Source organism: Apodemus sylvaticus, chromosome 16 (assembly GCF_947179515.1).
Source record: "Apodemus sylvaticus chromosome 16, mApoSyl1.1, whole genome shotgun sequence".
Taxonomy (NCBI): Eukaryota; Metazoa; Chordata; class Mammalia; order Rodentia; family Muridae; genus Apodemus; species Apodemus sylvaticus.
The window spans coordinates 14,676,654-14,693,067 of NC_067487.1; the positions used below are offsets into that span (position 1 = coordinate 14,676,654).

The window sequence follows — 16,414 nt, forward strand, 5'->3', positions numbered from 1 at the left end:
AGAGCTTATTGGAGACTTACAGTTTAGAAGAGTTAGAGTCTGTGACCGTTATAGCAGGGAGCAATCGGCAGAAAGGCAATACATTACAACAGTAACCTAGAGCTTACACCCTATTCACAAATAGAAAGCAGAAAATTAGTTGGTAATGACATGGACCCCCAGAGACCCACCTCCTCCAACAAGATCACACCACTTAATCCCCATCTCCAGACAGTTATACCAACTGAGGACCAGGTATTCAAATATGAGACTATGGAAGCCATTCTGACTCAAACTACGACATGGCCCAGTCATAAAAGGCCACTCGAGGCAAGCAGCATCCAGGATAGAGATGATGTTCAGGATTACAAAGCTCTTCTTTGTCACCTAATGGGGACATGATCTCCCTAACTCTGGGTTTCTTTACCTTTCATCAATATCCCCTATAAAAGAAGCTAAAGAGGCTACTCTGCAGAACTATGCATCTGCCTCTGAATGAAAGTGTGCTTTACGAAGAAAGCCTAACCTTATGTCTCAACCCTAAAAGGTTTCTAGTTGTCTAGAGGGTCATGAAAGAGCTGTTGACAACACAGGAGACAAAGAGAACCAGGGTAGAGCTCAGTGGGGAGGGGCATGGGAGGATGCACATCAGACAAACTAGAACAAGCAGCTGCTGTCCAGCTTACAGGAGCACTGCAGTTGTATTCTGTACACTCAGTTAAGAGCAAATGGTGAGTTTGAGGACACACAACTCCACAGAGATCACTTGCCTAGCAAGCCTAAGACTCTGGGTCCAACCCAACAATACAAAACAAAAATGTAAAACTAGGAACATGTCTAGTTACTCACCCTTGACATAATGAGAGTTCTGTCAGTCGTTGTTAATCACATCAGTGGTAACCAGCATTTTCCTTCACAACTCTTATCTTATTATCTTCACATCACTTTTTACACATCCTACATATGCCACACTTCCCTGTCTAAAATTAAGATTATATATAATTACATGCCTAAATAATTGCTTGTTTTCTGAATCTACACTTGTGGGGTCCATTGTATCATGAGAGATGTAGCCGCCAGCAGCTACATGTAAACTGGGTTACCTGTTGAGAGAATTTTGGGGTCATAGGGAAGAGCGGCGAGAAGTAAGTACGGCTAAGTCAATGTTCACTGATCAAAGCCGTAAACTTTAATGGCGCCAGACCTTATAACAGTTCGGGCAAACCCTCCCCCCAGACTCCAGGCTGAGTTCCGGTGGAAGTTGTCTAGCTGCCGGAGCTTAATTCTTGATTCACAAGGCTACCTCTCCCACCTCAGAGGCCAAGCCTTGTGTCCTTAAAGTTGTTAATTTACAACTGAATTGGATACTTCTGGGACAAGTTAATCCTATTCCACCTTTAACTCTTGACCTTGTCTGTTAAGCAGACTGGCTGTCTCCACCCAGGCTCACCTGGATGGAGAGATTACATGTCTGTTAAAGACACTTGCAGACCCCCCTGGCTTCAAAACTTACACAAGTGGATCTCCAAAGAGGGAGCCACATAGAACTCAGATCTATGTGTGTTTGTTTGAACAAACATGGGTACCAGCGAGACGTGCGAGGCAAAGCACTGCATGGGGAGGTGAATTTCTGCTTCTGAGTCCCCAGGAAGTACACCTAATTGCATAGGGGTTAACGTCGAGAGGCTGTCCTTAAAATAATAAGGGAGCCTATTACCCCTCCTCTGAAAAAGACGTTATACAATATTTAAGAGGAATTACGGTCAATGCTTCCCCTCCTGGTTAAGGCCCGCCTTCTTATGAAGGATATTTATCCACTTGTTTTCTACCTCCTCGTGTTCAAATTAATAAAAAAAGGGAGGACATGTACAGAGCCATATTGGGGCAGTCTTGCACTTGGTCAGAGTTTGACTTTGGTCAAGGTTAACTTCTCCCAGTTAGCCAGGATCCTGCTCCACCTAGGGTGGAGTGCACGTAGTAAAGGTTAAGTTCATTGTTCTTCCTGGTATAGGGATTCCTGAATTAAACAGGTGACCCACCCAGCTGCCGGAGCAGTCAAGACGAAGACCTCCAAGAGAAGCTAGACAACTTCCACCGGAACTCAGCCTGGAGTCTGGGGGGAGGGTTTGCCCGAACTGTTATAAGGTCTGGCGCCATTAAAGTTTACGGCTTTGATCAGTGAACATTGACTTAGCCGTACTTTTCGCCGCTCTTCCCTATGACCCCAAAATTCTCTCAACAGGTAACCCAGTTTACATGTAGCTGCTGGCGGCTACAAGAGAGGCAGAGGACCCAGCACATAGGCTCTCTAAAATGAATATAATTTCAATAACTCAGCGTTGAGACAGATGGGAAGAAAAGCAACATCACTTTGCAGTGACACAGGCCCATTTGAGTAGTTTATTCTGCATCCTTGGTTGTCAGTAGACTCCGCCATTTTTCTCTCCTTCAGAATACTGGTCACCTTCCCATTAGCAGGAATAGATGAGGTGGAACCAGAGTGGCCAAGCAGAAAGGGGTCTTGCGCCTCACCCTGGCTTCACGGCTACCTTAACATTATTTCTAACATTTTATAATTGTTTGTATTGTGTCCTTTTCTACTTGGTGTCTCTGGAACTTGGAAATCTATACTAACAGGTTGTGCCATAGAGTTATATGAATTATACATTTTCAAATTTGATAGAATAGTTCTGACAGCAGTTTTTTTCTAGGTTCTCAATAGCAATTACACTCTTTCAGGCAAAACAATAGACAATCACAATTTAGCCATTTAGTAGCAGTCTTTTATTAATTTGCATCACATTCTAATTTTTATTATCTGTTCTCAAGAATGAAATAATTGGCAATAACCTTAAGGATCGACTGACATATTAATCCATACAAGAGAAGCGAATTTAAGGGAGCGGTATCACCTGTGATCAGTAAGAGTCGCACTAATTAAACAGGTATAATGAGTGCAAACCAGCAATGCTGACCACAGAACTGTACATGGTAGGGAACAGACATCCTCCCCACCCACCTGATGCATAGAAAACCCAATACCTCAGAAGAAACTGCAGTTAATAATCAGACCTACAGCTGAACTGCAGATCTAATCATAACACAGACTATTACTACTAGGGGAAGCAGAAAGTCATTTATAACCAAAACATAAAACAAGTGAAGAAATTCCTAGTTAATACAAACTCCTTTGGATTCCCTCACACACCTTGTTGGGCTTTGATCATCGCTATTCTTCTGACTATCACATTTCAAACTGCTGTTTTTTAGTTTCTTATATTATTATATAATTGTTTTCTACATTCAAACTCATTTTATAGCTCTAATTACAGAGAGATCAATACTTTGTAAGTGGTATGTCTCACTTATTAGTATGCTTGTCATTTCTTCGAATGAACTCTCCAATACCACATTTCATAGTTGTCTAATACCTCCTTGTTTCTGTATCATAGCTTTACAGTTGAGCATTTGGAGCAGGTCCATTTATTTCCTTTATTAAATACAATTTTATATATAAAATCTGCCTTCCATGTGTTTACCCCCTTGGTATAAAGCAATAAGGATCTAAGCCTGTGGATGGTTTTTGATGTTTCCTTCTCTGTTTAAATTCTTTTACAGCAAGATTGGATCAATTTATATTGTTCTAAAGATGTGTGAGTACATTATCTATTGGTACAGACCCAGGATTTTTTGTTAGATACCAATCAGGATCTTCTTGCTAATTTTTAAGCATCATTGATGGTTGCTCTATATGCTTACACTCCAAGTTCACCTGAGTTGCCTATTTATAATCATAAACCATCTTCTATTTCATTATTTTGTAAAATTAATTAGCTGCTTGAAGCCTTGAATATAAGTCCACCAAGGACTTTTTGTTAGATATCAGTCAGGATCTTCTTGCTAATTTTAAGCATCATTGAAGGTTGCTCTACATGCTTATACTCCAAGTTCACCTGAGTTGCCTATTTATAATCTTAATCCATCTTCTATTTCCTGTTATTTTGTTAAACTAATTAGCTGCTTGATGCCTTGAATATAAGTCTCCTGACCTGGCCAAAAGGCTAAAGGTAACAGAAAGGAAATTTGCACAAGCTTCCTATGTTAATTTAGAGAACCTGGCTGCTACCAGAACCACATTAACAAACAATCCCTGGGAGGAAATAGCATCTGCTTAGCATAGACTTCATATAGACAGAAAAAGAAAATAAATGATTAGAGATTTGATGCCCATGACTCATTAGGAGGTTGTTAATCATGCTTTTAAATCAATACATATCTTTCAAACAAATGAAGGAGTCGATCACCAATAACAAAACACGTAAAACACAACTAAGCATCCAAGGAAGTGCATGGGGCTGTATCACCTCATTAATTGCAAACAACACAATCTGATTTATGCATGTCCAGCACTGACAGAGAAATGAATATTAAAATACTTTGGATTGTGTGTTCCTGTTACTTGACATCACAGAGAAGGGCAACCCCACGCAGAACCCAGTGTTCAGGGGCCTGGGCTGTCTTGAGGTCCACAGCAGCAATGTAGTTTAAGTCTGTTCGAACTGGCTTCTTGTAGATGGGACAGCAGTACAGCCGAGGATCTCTTGCAGCTACAAAACACAATTTACAGCATAAAGGAATTTGATTAATTTCTAAGCGAAGCATCTCAGAGCACAAAGTCTGTATATTCTGGAGGTCATTCCAAGGCTGGATAAGGCTGATAGAATGAAGAACTACCCTCTTATCACATCAGCTATAGCAAGATGTTCAGCCTCTTGTTGGTCTTGCTAGTTCTTGCTCCTATGACCTCAACAGTACTGTCCACTCACCTTCTTCCCCTTTCACTTTGCATAGGAATTCTGCATTCCTTTCTACTCATTCCTCTTGACCTCTCTTCCTCATGTCTTATGCACCCACATCCTCTTCCTTCACCATGCTTTTAAATCTGTAAGTGTCTGTCCATCAAATGCACAGATAGGACACCAATGACAAGTAAAATGCAGCCAAGCAAGAAAGGAAGCGTGTGGGACTTGCATCTGGCATAAGGATCAGTCCACATTTGATTGTGTTATAGAGCCTTTATTTCATACTTATCAGTTATTTATAATCTCATTTTCAACCTTCTGTACTGTGGTTTTCCTCACATTTAAATCACAGGAAAGGGAATATCCCCAACCAAAAAGTGTTGTGAATTTCCTTCATAAGCAAAGTCCTAAAAATAGCTGAGAAACAGAGAAACAGCCATGGTCACGAAATTCAAATCTCCCTCGAGGATTGGGAAACAAAGCAATATCACAGCCTGAGATTCAGTTCTCCTTTGTAGAGTACAGAGATAATACAACCTCCAATACCAACTCTGCTGCCCTAATGTCTATTCATCCCTCACAGATCCCTCATAAATCACCCATGGGTTCTTTCCCTCCGGCCTTGGACACCCTGTGCTCATAGACAGAGCCAAATCTGAAGAGCATGAAACCTACACAAATTGTGTACACCCTCTTGAAGAAAATGAGTGAAAGTTTACAAATATTAATGAAACCTAGGAGCAGTCTTGGAAATCATCTTCTGTTCACACCTTACAAAGTCTACTCTACCCATAGCACCTTATCTTCATATCTGCCTAACATCCATCTCAGGATGTAGTGTGTTCTTCTGTGTTCTCTTTGAGACTGTAAAACCTTTAAAAACAAAAGTCTCACCCACACTACTCCCTGCACTACTCTGGAAAGTATGTGGATCATTGTGTATGACTCTTGTAACTACTGAGAAAGAACCACAGTTCACTAAAGTTAAACTTACTACATTAGTTTAATGAAGCTAGGCACTGGAGCAGTTCAGATTTTAGTAACAAATTAGAAAAGAAAGGAGAAGTCTTATTTAACTGAATAGAAGCTTCATCCAGCTATCTGTGTGTTTTTAAAATATCCACTATAAATTATCATGAAGGGTATATTATATTATACATATGTCTTGACATAAAATAAATATTATGATGTAGTGACTAAGAATAGATGTTTTCCTACCCTGAGTGAACATATATGGACATTTAGGTTTGGCACAATCACAGACTTGCCTAGTATGTAGTGAATTGGTGCCAAGAATGTTGCAAACAACCTATAATTCAGAGAATAGCAAACTACAATGGGGTTATCCAAAGCAAACACAAACATGGTGTCCAGCCTGGAAGACCTGTGCTGCAACAAGTCACAGTGAGTACAGTTACTTAATAGCTCTCTGTGGACTTGATCTCATTAAAGTCATCATCAGAAATAAACAATAGTATAATATCCAATAATTCTCAATTTAGATGTTCCTTCTTCAGTTATTCTTAGGATAATGCTAGCAGCACTAGTTGAGAAAATATGTAGAATGCCATGTCTGTGTGTGTCTGTGTGTCTATGTGTGTGTCTGTGTGTGTGTGTGTGTGTGTGTGTGTGTCTGTGGATGTCTGTGTCTATGTGTGTGTCTGTGTGTCTATGTGTGTCTGTGTGTGTCTGTGTGTCTGTGAGTAAGTTCTGATCACGTACAATGAATCACAAAATATTAACTATACTAACTGATATATTTAAATCCTTTAATTCTAGGACCTATAAGCTTCCACAAAACATACAACTAATTGTTCTTGTTGTAAATTTGATTAACAGTCATTTTATAAACCTCAAAGTAAGCCATTAGAGTCTTACCTCTTAGTCTAATGATGATTATAACAATTATACCTTGTACAATATTTGACTACTTGGATTTTAATTCCAAAATAAATTGGAATTATAAAATAACAGAATCCTTTTTAATAAGCAGAGGAAAATGGTTCACTGAAGTGTTTGTTCAGTTTTATTTATTTTTAATTGATTCTTAACTGAAGATGCTCATACCAAGTCACAGCACGTAGCAAACATCTGAGACAGGATTAGAAGTCACCCCAAATATAATTTCATGGTGAAAATCCTACCTCAGAACAGATTGTCTATGCCCAATTCCCTTCTCAGACTAGTAACTTTAAAGATAAGTGTTCAGGGAGAACAACTTAGCTACATGTTTCAAGCCTTAGGGTTCCAGAAAACAGATTGTGGGGAATGAAATCGTGTGGACTCGACATCGAGGATCCTAAATATCTTAATAAATTGTCTTGGAGAAATTCTGCTTTCCGGCCATTTAACTTCCTTATCTATCCCAGGCACTGATTCACATATACTACATATGTTTTTGCCAATACCCAAAGCAACCAACTTCTCAATTCTTAAGCATTTCCTTTCCTTTTTACTCCATAAATGTAACTCTTTCCATCTTAAAATCCTGTGGTTTAAAATGATAATGGTAGTCATATTAATAAAAGTATTTCATTTTGTAGCTTCTGAATGCTCAACACCATCAGTTCAGCTTTGTAAACAACTCTGTTGTGGAAGCTGTCATCAAGTAAGATCCTTTACTCGCATTATAGATGAGAAAGCTGAAACCTACGGAAGGAAGATATTTCTCCAAGATTGTAAAGCCTTAAAAATAGGGCAAAACCAGAACAGGGAAGTGGGAAGGGGTGGGTGGGAGGACAGGGGGAGAGAAGGGGGCTTATGGGACTTTCGGGGAGTGGGGGGGCTAGAAAAGGGGAAATCATTTGCAATGTAAATAAAAAATATATCGAATAAAAAAAAATCAAACTTGGACAGAAGGCCCACAGCTAATTAGGCTCCTAATCTTTGCAAAACTTGGCATGTGCCATGTATAGCTAATTCCTGGTCTTGTGCCATGTATGCCCATTTCCTTTATAGAGTTCTAGATTTTTTAAGTTAGAAGTGGATTAACTACGTGAGGCTCCTGGAGTCAGGAAGTTGCCTTATGTTGCTTGCCCTACCTCACACAGATGCCTACACAGTCTCCGGATGACAGGGGGTCAGGTGCACTGTGAGAAACACAATTGTCTGGCACAGAATAACCTCATAAGCTTCAGAAATGCTGAATGCTCTCTCTCACCCTGCTGAGTGTTCAGAGAGGCAGCACCATGATCCCCCGAACATTCCAACCCCTCTGGCCCCTCCAGCTCTTTTTAACTACCGCCCTGAAGTTTGTTTAGACACAGTATTCTACCCAGATAAGTCATTCTGTAGAGTGGTATATTTTCTCCTGTATTCTCAAAGGAAGCTGGAAAGAAGCATCTACAAATCTAGAATTTGTATATACATAGTTTCCCCATTTTTGAAAATCCCATAAAATTTTAGTGTTTTGCTGTGATGTCCACATGATAAACATGAACTGTCAAATTTAAAGATTTTGGTGTCAAAACGAATATCCAGATATCTTCCTTTTGAAAATAAATAAATCAGCCCCATTTCTGTACTTCAATAACAACTTTACTTTGAAGTGATAAATCACCTTCCATATTAATGCAAGTTCTAACTGAGATTTTTAATTTTAAAGTGCTACATTTGGAGTGTCCATTGGTCATTAACGATGCCACACTCTGTATCTCAACTAAAACCCTATTTAGTTACCAGAATGAAATGAAATGAAATATTCAGCATGAAATCAGTAATAGCAGTGCTAAGTTTTCCATTTGCAAATATCAGTCTCTTTAACCACAAGGAAAAACCAGGTTCTACCTACATCTGCTAAAGCAAAGAAAGGATAAAGAACTAAATTGTACGTCTATTCTCCGGGCCTTGAAGTGGTTCCCTTTCCCCTTTGCTTCTCTTGTTGCCCACCCTTATCTGCTGATAACGAGTCTCAGATCTGACGAGCACTCAGCAGGATGGGCGCAGCTGCCCTATAAAATTCTGTTATTAAATAATAAAAAAGCCTCTATTGTGAAATTATGACAGTATTGTGGCCATGCTGATAGGTTCGATGCCGAATCACCTTGGAATTTTACAGTCTGGTCACAAGGAAAGAAAAACAACACCCAGCTCACAGTAGGACGGTCATCTCTTCATTTTGTGTGGAACACATTTTTCACAACACGTTGACTAATACGATGATAGGATGAAGCAAATTTCAAGGAAATGTTTTGGGTAAAAGGAACATGTCACTAATAATTCTGTAAAATAACTCCTGCCTCAGTTGAATCTTGGCTCACCCTTTCCAGTCATAAGGACAGTTCAGCCACAAAATCCCAAGCAACACCTCTGCCAAGCCATATGCTGACCGCCAGTGCCTTCAGCCCCGGGCCTCAGTTCCTCCCTGTGGGCATCTCCTTCTCCATGCCTTCAGGACCAATTCTCCCCAAGGAAATCTACAGCTACTTTCACAGGAATTTTCCAAGCTAAATGCTTTTTAGGAAACTTCATGCAACTCAAGATACCCAGCATGGGTCTGAGGGTGCTTGGAACATATAACAAATTTTAAAAAAAGAAAAATGTGAATATTTTGAGTTTTTTCTTTAATGTCATCATTATTGTTAGATTAAACATTAAAAGCAACTGTACTAAATGTATCAGTGGCTCCTCCATATCAGGCTTTTAAAAACTTTTGAACAGACTTTGTCTTAGAGTGACCTCCTCCTCCTCCTCCTCCTCCTCCTCCTCCATCCCCCTTCCCTCCTCTCTTCCTCCTCCCCCTCTTCCCCCCTCCTCCAGCCCCCTTCTCTTCCACTTCCTCCCCCTCCTCCCTCTCTTCCTCCCCCTCCATCCCTCTTTTCTTTCACCTCCTCCTCCCCCCTCTTCTTCTCCCTCCTCCTCCTTTTCTCCTGCCTCCTCCTTGTCTAGCATCTCCAGTTAAAAAGAAATAGATTTGCACTGAGATCTGCAAGATCATTCTAAACTCCAATCTTAACTCTGGGTCTCGATCCAGAGTGCAGGAGGAGACAACAGTGAAGAACTGAGATTTCCTGGACCTAAAAATATGAAGATGCTGGAGGTCCCCTGGTATTGCCCTTGGCCCTCTTGGTCACTGCAAGGACTGCTATGATCCTGCTCGCCTTGGTTTTGATTCAACAACCAGCAATAATGTGTGGGATCACATTTCTTATACCTACCCGAGCCCTCTGTAAGCAGAGTTACATTGCTGATAGGTCACAATGCTCTAGAATAGTGGTATATACTGAAACACAACAGGGTTGTGGCACAGCTGGGATTATGTTTCTCCCTCTCAAGCCTGGCATAACTTTACCGAGAGCAACACAGGCAGGTTTTGGAACACACATGCCAGCAGTATTGTCTGGTATGGGCCACAGCTGTCCAGCTTGTGACTTGATTTCTCTGCACTTCTGGAGCTCAGACCTTCTGCTTGAGGAATTCTAGCACCCAGGTCCACCAGGATGACTCGAATGAGAAATTGCCCCAAAAAGACATGTATTCAAACACTTGGTCCCCAGTTGATGGTGCTGTTTATGGAAGTTATAGAACCTCAAAGAGATAGAATCTTAGGAAGTGTGTCACTGGGGACTGGCCTCAAGCATTTATGGAATGAAAGAGAGAGCCCTAGATTCTAGTCTCTCTCTCTCTCTCTCTCTCTCTCTCTCTCTCTCTCTCTCTCTCTCTCTCTCTCCCTCCCTCCCTCTCTCTCTCCCTCCCTCCCTCCCTCCTTTCCCCATCCCCTCTCTCTCTTTCTCTGACTCTTTGTCTTTCTCTATTTCTGTCTCTCTCTGTCTCAGTATCTCTGTCTGTTTATCTGTCTCTCTCTCTCTCTTGGTCCCTCGGTCTATCTCTATGTTTCTCTCTCTCTCTCTCTCTCTCTCTCTCTCTCTCTCTCTCTCTCTCTCTCTCTCTCTCTCTCCCTCCCTCCCTCCCTCCCTCCCTCCCTCCCTCCCTTTCTCTTTCTCTCTGACTCTCCCTTCTTTCTCTGATTCTGTACCTGTCCTTTCCTCTGTGCCCTGTGTCTCTGTGTGTCTGTCTCCATCTCTGTATTTGCCTTGCTCTCCCTCTCCTTCCCCCTCCTCTCTTGCTGACTGCCAGGCTGGCTTCATGTCCCTGCTTCCCTGCTTCCCACTGTTATCAAGTCTATCCCTCAAGAACTACAAACAGCAGCTCTGATTGGTCTCTGAGGCTCAATGAAGTTTTCTCTCCTCTCTGAACTCTTAAATTATTTCATGCACAACCATATGTATGTGTGTATTATGGTTTCCTTACATGAACAAGGACTCTGACACCTGTACATGATCTCTGACACCTATATATATTCTCTGACACCTGCACATGCTCTCTGACACCTGTGACATCTGCATATGATCTCTGATGCCTGTGGCACCTATACATGCTTCCTGACACCTGTCTAAGCTCTTTGATACCTGCCCATGCTCCCTGACACCTGTGACACCTGTGCATGCTCCCTGACACCTGTGACACCTGTACATGCTTCCTGACACCTGTCCATGCTTCCTGAAACCTGTGACACCTATACATGCTCCCTGACACCTGTGATACCTGTACATGCTTCCTGACACCTGTCTAAGCTCTTTGATACCTGCCCATGCTTCCTGACACCTGTGACACCTGTACATGCTTCCTGATACCTGTCCATGCTCCCTGACACTTGTGACACCTGTACATGCTCCCTGACACCTGTGACACCTGTCCATGCTCCCTGACACCTGTGACACCTGTACATGCTCTCTGACACCTGTCATGCTCTCACAGTCAGTTCTCAGTCCTCACTTCATTTAAAGCCATCATCAGTACAGATTAACAGCTGCTGAGCTAACACTCCCCTAGGAGACATCAGGTTACCTTCCTGCAACCTCTGAGAATATCACATTTATCATCAACTGATCAATATATAATCATGTTTATGTGTGTTTCTGTTTGATAGCATCCTGAACATTCCGTATCACCAGCACTATAATTTTTACCTAAAGAAAGTCTATCTAATATACACATTGTCTCTATATGTCTCTATATGTTATAGGGACTTCCTAACCTTAGAAAGGTAAATTTTCTTTAATTACTATAATAGGGATGAGTAATATTAAACAGAAAGATGAATTACATAAAATACATTATATATAATATTTTCTGTCATGCTTCTGTACACTTTTTATAATATATATGCATGCATTATATGTTTATTTATGTTATATATGATATATTAGATATGAATATATAAAAAGAAACATAACAGAAAATGGACTGTGTAAATGGCATTTGTGTATAGTATAATATCTCAAATCAGGAGGCAGAGCAGTCTGTACTCAGCCTTACCTCAGAGTCAAAGTGTTTATTAGGCAGCTCCAATATTGTGCTTCTCTGTGCACATCTGGGGATGACTGCAAACGCCGACATCAGTATTAAACTTTAATAAACACCAAAAGTGCAAGTAACAAGACCCGATGACATTTGCTTGTTGTATCTGCCACAGCCTTTCAAACTGAGCCACGAGAATGGGCGTCCTCTCCTGTAGAGTCAGGAAAGCAAGAGCCTTCCAGGACCCCACGGGGATGTCATTGGCTGAAATGCCCCAAAAAGGGGAGGGGGAACCTGGTGAGACCATACCCAGAGGTTAGGCATGGCCCCCCAGTTGAGGGATGGGACCACTCACTCATCTCCAAAATTTTAACTCAGAATTGCTCCCGTCTAAAGGAAATATAGGGACAAAGAATGGAGCAGAGACTGAAGAAAATGCCATCCAGAGTCTGCCCCGCCTCCAGATGCCATCCCACATGCAGATGCCAAACCCAGACACGATTGCAGATGCCAACAAGTGCTTACTGTCAGTGGCCTGATACAGCTGCCTCCTGAGAGGCTCTGCCAGATCCTGACCCATACAGATGCGGATGCTCACAGCCGACCATCGGACTGAGCACAGGGACCCCAATGGAGGAGCTAGAAAAGTGCTGAAGGAGCTGAAGGGCCCTTATCTGGTATCAATGGCAAGGGAGGCCCTTGGTCTTGTGAAGATTTGATGCCTCAGTGTAGAGGAAAGCTAGGGCAGTGAGACGGGAGTGGGTAGGTGGGTGGGGTAGCACCCTCACAGAAGCAGGGTCGGGGGGAAGGCATGGGGGTTTACAGAGGGGAAACCAAGGAAGGGGATAACATGTGAAATGTAAATAAATAAAATATCCGATTAAAAAAAAAGAATGGGCATCCTGTCTGGTCGTTGCTGTTGCAGCTTTAGCCACCACCGAGTGACATTTGGCAGATGGCAAGAATCAGATAGACAGTCACTGAAGGATTGGGTAAGCTCATGCTATTGACCCTCTACCACTAAAAGTCTCTCTTCAGCTCCAGGCCACACTCCTTCTTGTCCATATCTCAGAATGAGTCTGTCTCACCTAAGCTCTCGCTCATACTTGATTCCCTTCTGTTTCCTAAGCATATGAACATGCCTATATCATATTTATGCAATTATATTTTAGCATTTGTTTTTATTGATTTTGTTCAGTAGACTATGTGTCCTTATGGGCAATAACTGGTTCATAATTATCTTTGTCTACTAGCATGTACGGTTGTAGCTAATATATGTTAAACAAGTAGTAAGTGTTTGCGTGGAAATATTTAGGAGCTGCAGAGAAAGTTAAGCACTTGCTCTCCTTGCAGAGACCATGATTTTTTTCCTAGCACACACATGGTAGTTTACAACCATTTGAGACCCAGTTGTAGGGCATTCAGGCCCCCTGGCTTCTATGAATATCAGGCATGCATGTAACACACAAACATACATAAAGACAGAACACTCACACACATAAATAAACATTAAAAAATAAATAAATTTTTAACCCAGGCCCAGTGTTATGGGCCTCTATCCAAAGGTCTGAAAGGATAAACTTGGGAGGCTAACACAGGAGGATTGCAAGTTCAAGATCAACATTTACCTTGTACGTAGGCGACCCTGAATCCAGTCCCCAGTATTACACACAAATACACACACACACACACACACACAAAGAAAAGAAAAATGTGGTTCACAACCTTTTCTCCCCAAGCCAAGTTTCCTAGTCTGATACTTATCCATGGAATCAGAATACCACCAACCTTTTAAAGATATGTTATCTCTTCCTTATTCAAAGAAAAATGTGCTTATATCATTAAATCACTTCCTCCCGAGGATCCGCCATCATGCCTGTCTCTGGAGCTTATAGCTCATGCTTGCAAAGGAACCCAGTTCCCCAGAGGGAACAGGAGTGAGGTTAGCTGGAAGGCAATGGTTGGATGGGTGCAACAAAAGCCCCTAGAAAATGGGAAGCCACAGTGGGAAATACTTGATATGTTTTTAGATTTTTGAAATAGAACTTTGATAATGTAGAGTAAATGAGCACTCCATTGAAACAGTATTATATCTATTAGATAAAATAGGAACCCAGAATTTTACATTTAGCTATGATTAGGCCAAATACATCGACACCCATTTATTTATATTTCACATCCAGATTCAAACCAACAAATTAATAGAGCTACACTTCTTGGTGAGCCCTGTGTACAAATTAATTAACTAATTAATTCATTAATTAAAAATTAAAAACCAACAACAAGCAAACAAAAACTATATTACTTTCCTCACTCCCTCCTCCTGTCCATTACTCAATACCAGAAAAGGTCCGACAGCTCACGATGCTCAGTTCCTGCTCTTTTCGTACCATAGTTATCTTATACTTCTTCACTCCATATGTTTCTTTCTGATCTCATTGGTGGAACTATATCCATGATGCATATGTCATCTGCTTTCCCAGGCAGACAAGAATTTACTATTGTCTGTTTAATAGCACCCAAGAAAAGGTCTGGAGATCAGTAGGTAGGTATTCATTAAGCATAGGTATGAATATGGAACTGGTTGATATAGTAAGGTCCCTCTTGCCTGACAGCAAAGTAGTAAGACTATGTATTTATAACATCAGTCAACCCTGTTTTCAAAAATATCAACCCCTTTTTGAAAATGCAAGACAACTTACTATTGTTTTCTGCAAAAATCCTTATGACAGGCATCAACTCGAAAAGCACTTTGGGTTTGGATTCAACGAGTCTCATGTTCCTTTTGTCCCAGCCAGCACCCTCAAGATATAAGCCGTAGACATAGACTCCTTCTGTAGGAGGGGCAGAAATGTCGTCCTTCATAAATTTGGTGACTTCGTTGCAAAGAACCATATTGTCCAAAGCCCATCCTTTGTTGGCTCGAGTTATTTCCTATTCAAGTGAACAAAAAGACATACATAAGGAATCATTACAAGCTTTTTCTTAATAGGAAGAGCAAAACAAAGATTGAGTTATTCCAAATGACCCTCATTCAAAAGAACTAAGGTAATATTTAAAGAATTTTATAGATTATCTCATTTTTTAAAAATGCTCATGTCCTAATTCAACCATTTGTACTTTAAAGGAGGGGAACTATAAAATCAAATCGACATAGAAATAAATAAATAATAATAAATAAATGCTTGGAGCCTGGGAATAAGTAGCTATGTTTATCATCACAACAAGATAACTGCTAGTACCAAACAGAAGTAGTCATTCTCTGTCTTATTATATTCTTTAAAGCTATCAGGAAATAAGGGAAGGTTGTAGGAAGAAATCACAGTAACACAATGAGCCCAAGTCAGAGCTATTACCTGGCGCATCGCAGTTAAGAATCCCTGGGGGTTAAAGAAACCTGTCATCCAAAAGCAGTGGGGTCTGCCGTTAGAAACCCAGGAGGTGAACTGGCAGTTTCTTTCCAGAAGTTCAGTAAACCAGAAGCCCAGGGTACTAGAAACCCATGATGCCTGAAACACATAGCATTGAAACAATCTTTCAGTAGAGGTTTGATTCAGCCCTGTGAACTGAGCTCACTCAGAAAAAAACAAACAAGCATGCTCCACTATGTTCACAGCAGCCCTATTTATAATAGCCAGAAGCTGGAAAGAACCCAATGTCCCTCAATGGAGGAATGGATACGGAAAATGTGGTATATTTACACAATCGAGTACTACTCAGCTATTAAAAACAATAAATTCACAAAATTCTTAGGTAAATGGATGGTAGAAATTATCATCCTGAGTGAGTTAACCCAATGACAAAAGAACATACACAGTGTGCACTTGCTGATAAGTAGATATTTAGCCCAAAAGCTCAGAACACCCAAGATACAACTCACAGACACCATGTAGCTCAAGATGAAGAAATACAAAAGTGTGGATACTTTGATCCTTATTGGAAAGTGGATCAAACATCCATGGCTCATAGACAACCAATAGACTGAGAATAGGGTCCCCAGTAGAGGAGCTAGAGAGAGGACCCAAGGAGATGAAGAGGTTTGCAGGTCCACAGGAGGAACAATAATATGGACCAACCAGTGCCCCCAGAGGCCCCAGGGACTAAACCACCAACCAAAGAGTACACATGGAGGGACCCACAGCTCCAGCTACACATGTAGCAGAAGATGACCACTTCAGACATCAATGAGAGGAGAGGTCATTGGTCTTGTGAAGGCTCCATTCCCCAGAATAGGGGAATGCAAGTCAGGAAATTGGGGTGAGAGGCGAGAAGGGGGATGGGGGATGGGATAGGGGGTTTTCAGTGGGGTAACATGGAAAGGGGTTAACATCCGA

The 16,414-nt window shown here is 41.2% G+C and overlaps 1 protein-coding gene across 1 annotated transcript in view; it reads right to left on the reverse strand.

Annotated features, from left to right (window-relative positions):
• Positions 1-4,434: 4,434 nt before the first annotated feature.
• Dnah5 (dynein axonemal heavy chain 5) overlaps positions 4,435-16,414 on the reverse strand; it is a 251,296-nt gene continuing 239,316 nt past the window's right edge. The window contains exons 77-79 of the mRNA XM_052160127.1: positions 15,437-15,589; positions 14,783-15,014; positions 4,435-4,586 (exon numbers count right to left, since the gene is read on the reverse strand). Of these exons, the coding sequence (XP_052016087.1) occupies positions 4,435-4,586; positions 14,783-15,014; positions 15,437-15,589 (537 nt within the window). The remainder of the gene's footprint in view (positions 4,587-14,782; positions 15,015-15,436; positions 15,590-16,414) is intronic.